Source organism: Hippoglossus stenolepis, chromosome 6 (assembly GCF_022539355.2).
Source record: "Hippoglossus stenolepis isolate QCI-W04-F060 chromosome 6, HSTE1.2, whole genome shotgun sequence".
Taxonomy (NCBI): Eukaryota; Metazoa; Chordata; class Actinopteri; order Pleuronectiformes; family Pleuronectidae; genus Hippoglossus; species Hippoglossus stenolepis.
The window spans coordinates 9,199,116-9,205,934 of NC_061488.1; the positions used below are offsets into that span (position 1 = coordinate 9,199,116).

Here is a 6,819-nt window from a genome sequence, read left to right on the forward strand (position 1 = left end):
ATTTACTGAGCCAGAATAGACAAGGTCACTTAATGGAGGAACTTCATGAGCAGTGTCTTGTATTAGTTACATGTTGTGGGTGGGGATGATGATGATACATAGTTCAGGGTTTATTGTTGTATGTTGCAGGAAAGTCGACAGAACCAGTTTTCACATATTCTGCACATCTGAAGTGAAGTGTAGCAGCAAGACCCGCCCCCTACTGCTGCCTCTGATTGGCTCAACCAGACGCGGATGTGCTCCCCTCAACCAATCACCGCTCTCCTGGAACCCAAACAAGGAAGTCAACGGGCACTGGCCAATCAGACGCGGCGCAGGAGCGGGCCCTCGCCCACCTCGGGGACGGGAGAAAAAAAAACAAAAACAAAAAACACCTCCATGACACCGAGGATCCGAGCAGCTTGTAAACAACTCTGCAGGAAGGCGTGACATCTCAGACAACTGCCCCAGCGTCGAGCCCTGCAAACCCGGAGGCTTTCCAGCAAACTGTCGCTCACCTGTCCCGTCGACAGGCCGTTTCAATGCATCACAGAGCCGCGAAAACACCGAGGAGACTATGGATGTGTACGATCTGTTTAGCAGCTGCAGAAAGGGCGACATTTTTAGAGTCAGGTAATCAGATGATGTTGTTGTTGTTGTTGTTGTGAGTGTATGTGCGTGTGTGACTGTGTGTGTGTGTGTGTGACTGTGTGTGTGACGTGTGTGTGACTGTGTGTGTGTGTGTGTGTGTGTGTGTGTGTGTGTGTGTGTGTGTGTGTGTGTGTATGTGCTAAATGCTAACTGGATTTACATGACGTGTTATTGCTGCTAGCTTGTTCAGATATAGTTTCCTCAGCTGCACGAATCTGACTGTGAGCAGCATGTAAACACGGAGCTGAGCCCAGCCTGCTAACATTAGCTCTGATGACCCAGCTGGGAACTCAAGCCAACGTTTGTAGGTCAGCTCCTCGGGTTCCTGCTGCAAATCAGGTTGTGGCTGTCAGCTCGGTAATAATAACAATAACAATAACAACTACTACAATAATTATTATTCAAGGAAATCGGAGGATGTGCAGGATTTAGTGTCAGAGTTGCAGGTTGTGAGATTTGTTAGACTGCTATGCTATAGAAAACAAAAGGGGGCAAGGACAGAGCCCCGAGGAACACCACATCTCAGCTGAGTGACTGAGAAAGTTCTGAGGGAGAGTTAGGACCATAGTAAGGTTAAAGCAGTGCCCTTGATTCCTACCCAAGTGTCTTGACGGTGTGAAAGAACATATCCATGCAAAATATCACTTTCAGTGAATGTATTCTACGTGTATATTGACAAACATAATGTGTGCAGTTATACAGATATTTTAATGATATCATGTAGGTAAAAAATAATATATATTAATAACGTAAAACATACATTTTGAAACCACTGTAACTTCCACCACTACTTACTTCTACTTTTCTTCTCTCTTTCAGATACCTCGTTGAACAAAGAGACGTGGAGCTCAATGTAAGAGATAAATGGGACAGTACCCCGCTGTAAGTACAAATTTCGGCGAGTAGTCAAATCCCAACACGGCATCATTATCCTATGTTGAACTGTGTACATGTTTATTCTCCAGGTATTACGCCTGCCTCTGTGGTCATGAGGAACTGGTCGAGTACCTGTTGGCTAGTGGTGAGGCTGCTAATACATAAAAGACTAAACACTGAAACTACTTCCCCGTGACTTTTTGCTGATTCTTACAATTGCACCGAGAGGTTTTGTAGTATCATCAGATTTTTTTTTTTTTTCAGGTGCCAAGTGTGAAGCCAACACATTTGATGGCGAGAGGTGCTTGTACGGCTCCCTGAGTGACTCAGTTCGACGCCTGCTCAAAGATTACAAGTGTGTCAGTGCCCGCACTATGCAGCGGGATGATTTCAACTACTTCCTGCAGATGTAAGCGTCAAATGTCTGGGCATGGAAATGATCCGCCTTCTCTACAGAGCTGTTCATTTTCCTCAGTTGTATCAGAAGCACAGAATACTACCTTTATAGCTTGTACTTACATCTGCAGGACCACACAGAGTACATAAATGTAATCCAAACATTTGTATGTTTTGTTTTTGCACTCAGGTTACTTGAGCAGGGCCAACACAGTGATGTCAAGTTCCTGGTTCATGGTCAGACATTTCAGGCCCACCGCTGTGTACTCAGCGCACGCTCCGAGTACTTCACTGAAATGTTTGAGAGCAAATGGAAGGGAAAGAACTTGATAACTCTCAAACACCCTTTGGTAGATAAATATGTATTCTCTTTGATTCCCTCTGTGCTGCTGTTACAGTGTCATGTCTATTACACTGTGCAATATTGTCATATCGTCTGTATCAAAATGCATGAAGGCTGTTTGTGATTCCAGATCCACCCTGCAGCCTTTGGAGCCATCCTGCAGTATTTCTACACAGGTTGGTGTGTTTAAGAGCGGAAAATGTTCAGGCGTCACGGTTTCGTTTGAAAATTTTGCCTGTCCTATTTTTCATGTGTGAAAAACCAGAGTGTAACCATGCCGGGTGTTAGTGAGAAAGTCCTTTTTGTATTTTGCCTAAATGACACAGAGGTAGATGCCTCAGTTTCTTTTTCATCACCAGTTAAAACTATAGTGGCTGCAACAGGCTTCAAGCTGCAGCTGGAAGCACTCACTGTTTTCAAAGGTGCCCTATAGAGTTTCTGACCATTTGTTGCTCTGTGGAGTGTTAATTTAAATAAGTTCCCATTTTACACCATCGTACTGTCACCTTTAAAAAGCAAAATAGGCCAAATGCACAAAATCTAAAACGACAACAAACGGAGCCAGACATGTTCCTGCTGCCATTTTCAACTTGTAAAAAGTGTTGTTGTTTTTTCTCCTCTGTGTTATAGGAGGAATGGACATCGATATAAGCCTCGTGGAGGAGTGCAGACGGATTGCTAAACAGTGCAAGATGACAGATTTTATAGAGGAGCTGGAGAATAAATGTAAACACGTGTATGACTTTGGTAAGACCGTACTCTTTGTACTCGTTGTGTGTTATCACTGTGACACATCTAGAGCTTATTCAAATAGCTTCAGTGTACCGGGACACTTTTTACTCATGGCCATTTTTTCAGCAGCATGAAATAATCTTCTCCGCCTGCATGATGTGTGTCCGTGTGTTTTTTCAGTGTCCAACAAGCCAGGAATCTGTGTGAAAGTCCTGACTGTGGAGACTCAGAGCTGTCAGCTCGCGGAGGAGATGGCTCAGTTAGCAGACTGTGCTCTGCCCACTGAACTAAGAGTAAGGACGTTTTAGCAAAGAATAAGAATTGGGTCACACTATATTTGTGAGTGTCTGACAGTCTGAACAAGCTTTGTGTTGTTGATCCTCTCTAGGTTGGATTTGGAGAACTTCCCTTCAACAGAGTCGACCTCTTCCCTACTTATCCCGACCTCTGCTTCAGAGTGGATGGTTATGATTTTTTGTGTCATAAGGTACAAAATCACACAACACTACAAAAACTGTCACTTAAAAAATAAATAAAAGAGAACATTATAGATTTATTGTGTGTGTGTGTGTTTTTGTCACTAGGTGTTTTTCTCCGGGCGTAGCGACTACTTTAAAGCCTTACTGCTGGATCACTTCAGTGAGGGAGGGCAGTTGCAGTCGCTGCCCAGCACTCCAGTGATCACTTTACACAACATCTCCCATGAAGTCTTTATCCATGTCATGTATTACATCTACAGTAATACCACAGAGGTAGGTGACCCGCTTCAGTCTGACGTTTGTAGTCGTTAGTTTGTGGAAACACTTGCTTCCCAGGCTACGAGCCCAGGAGTCATAAAAACATGGGAAACTAGAAACGCTGCTTTCACGGATCAATTTGTTGCTTCAAACCTCTGAAAGCGAAGTTAACAACTTGCAAGGGAACATTCGTTCTGCTCTGACACAGGCAATAATGTTACTTATAAAATGTTCTTGTTGGTAATTTCTTTCCAAAACAATTTTCCCAGACCTGTGACATAATGTAGAATTCATGTAAATTAAACTGCAGGTAAATTCATCGATCTTCTACATCTTTGTCCAGTGTTATTAGGAATTTTTGTTACATATGTTTTGGGAAAATGTGATATATATATTTGTAAATTCACGCATATGGTTAAGTGGAATTATTAAGTGCATAACATTGGATTCTTGACCAATCCTTTATATGGTACATTATAAGTATAGTAACAAGTCAATGTTTAAGCAATGACATAACAGAGTTTTTTCTCTCCCCCTTATACAACAAAACTATTCTTTCTCGAATGCAAATCATTATGTGACACCTGATCTGTTCTCCGTGTCCAGCTGACGACGGAGAACGTGTTGGACGTGCTGTTTGTGGCTGACATGTATCTGCTGACGGGGCTGAAGCGTCTGTGTGGGAAGACACTCGGTATGACTATATGTGAAGATAACGTCCTGTACATTTTGAAGACGGCCAAGCTTTTCCGTCTCTCCCGGCTGGAGGATCAATGCACTGAGTACATGGCCAAGATCATTGAGCGGGTAGGTGTTGGTCTCTGCGTCTCCGATCAATATGAAGTCAGAGAAAGTAGGTTATTAGCTTGGTACTAAGACTGAATGCAGGGGAGAAGTTACTACGTCTGGTCAAAAATACTTTGTTCAGTTCATAACTCCCTGTTAAACCAACGGCCATTTAAACGTGGGTTTTGTACAGATTTAACAGGATATACTGTGTGGATATGTGACCTTTAGAAGTGCTCTCAATCAGAAGTATTTCTCTGTGGAGTTTGTATGTTCTTCTTATGTCTGCGTGGGTTTTCTCTGGGTACTGCGACTTCCTCTCACAGTCCAAATACATGCAGACTGGGGTTAGGGTAATTGGAGACTGTAGCTGTGAGCATGAGGAGTTGTTTGTGAGATCCCAGTTTTCAAACTCAAACAGCTCTAGGTTGAGTTTGAGGACAAATTCACATCCTTGTCCTACTTGTCCTACGGGTCTTTTGCAGCTGGTGGAGCAGCCTGAGTTTGCAGAGATCATCAAAGAGGACGCCGCATCGCTTGATGACCGTCACGAGTCCGACTCCGTCCCCCTGGTGGATGAAATCCGCTACCACATTACAAGCAACGTACAGACATACAGCGCCATCGAGGAGGCCAACCAGAAGCTGGAGGCCTTAGAGGAGCTGCTGTCCAGCATTAATATTGACTGTTGAACTGTTTGAGGTTTTCGAGGTGCATTTTTTGTCAGGGGGCTTACAGTGGGCGAATCTGTAGCCCGGAACAAAAACAATGAGATGAGAAGAAAACATATGTTTCTGTATGTTTGTAGGTTTTATTTCTTTTACAGTATATTTTACAGAGTATATATTTTGGTGGGAGCTGGTTGTGATGAGTAGCGGCAGATTTGTATGTTGACTGCTCTCAGTTTGTTTAAGATATACCATGTGTGGGGAAATACATTAGTGGTTTATTATGTATTTACAACGGATTATCATTGTATAGCAAATGCATGAATTTACTTTACACATCATTTGTAGCTGCTGGGATAGCCGCTTATTTAGCGTTTTTAAAACATGGTTTGGCCCCAATGACGTTCAGCACCGGCACTTATAATGAAGCTTGGAATTTTACTTTGACAGTAACTGAAAGCAGAGTGAGTCCATGCCATGCACTGGCTCACACTTGAGAACTATTGGTAACTAGGTCAAAACCTAGTACATGGCTGGATTCTGTGTCGTCGTTTGAGGACGTTGCTTAAAAATTATTGTGAAACTGCAGCTCAGAGTTTTGTACTTAGGGAGCTGGCAGGGTGAAGTCTGTTCACGGACATTCTGGGATGTTGTGTTGGACTGTGGTCGAGTCAGAAGAAGTGTGCGTTGACTTCATTTGTCCTGAAAATATTTTTAATTTCAGCTTTTATTTTCAAGTTGCATAGAATATGGTTTTATGATATTTTACTTCCTGCACAGCAGCAGTGAAGATGAACTGCAGTTTTTATTTTCTGTTTGACTGGATTTAGTGACTTTAGTTCACCTCACTATTCAACCAATGACATTCCTCAAGTGTGAACACTTACAGTACATTAACCCCTCCCCCTCGACATACTCTTGCACTTTGTGTAAATTCAAAAATGATGAATCTATTTCCCGCAGCTCTGTATCACAGCATACCTTTCTTACCCAGTTTGTCCACCAGAAAAATGAAGCTGTTACTCTACTGTTTGCACGTTAGATTTACCATCGACACAGCAAAATATTTAAAGGTTTGTTTTTGAAAACGTCCTGATGTGCCTGCTGTTAGAAAAATGAATAAATAACAGCTTTGGATTTTTGAAATTAAACGTGGTACAGTGAGCACGAGTTGTGTGTTATTCAATATATCTCCATGAATTTTGAAGTATGTCACTATAACTTCATTTGAATTCATTGTGTCGTTCTTTTTCAAGCCAGACGCTGGTGCCACCATGAGGGTTTGGGGATTTGTGGGTTAAAGTCAAGTATCTAAACAGCTATTAGTTTGTGATGTCCATGAAATTTGGTGCAGATGTTCACATGTGTCTTAGGAATTGTAATCCCCCTTTCATTTGTCATCTAGTGCCATCTTCAGTTCAAATCTCTTTCTTGTCCATCACTTGGTGACCGAATACCTGCAAAACTAATGATATCCTCATCAACCTCAGCAACACTGACAACCCCACCTATTAACACTAATAAGCCCTATGCTGTACAAACATTAAATTAAACATTTATTGGTCACTATAATGAAGTCTTAAGCAGGTATAATGACATTTCTTATGTTAATTTATATACTTTTACGACCCCAAAAGCGACTCATCACAAG

General features: G+C 42.2%; 1 protein-coding gene across 1 annotated transcript; it reads left to right on the forward strand.

The window, feature by feature from the left end:
- Positions 1–324: 324 nt before the first annotated feature.
- On the forward strand, positions 325–6,333 carry abtb1 (ankyrin repeat and BTB (POZ) domain containing 1). The gene is made up of 12 exons (XM_035159405.2): positions 325–612; positions 1,450–1,512; positions 1,596–1,651; positions 1,771–1,915; positions 2,093–2,252; positions 2,376–2,421; positions 2,876–2,992; positions 3,158–3,270; positions 3,366–3,464; positions 3,562–3,729; positions 4,321–4,521; positions 4,986–6,333. Exons 1-12 carry the CDS (start codon positions 557–559, stop codon positions 5,190–5,192), a joined length of 1,431 nt encoding a protein of 476 aa, XP_035015296.1. The 5' UTR covers positions 325–556; the 3' UTR covers positions 5,193–6,333.
- Positions 6,334–6,819: the final 486 nt, after the last annotated feature.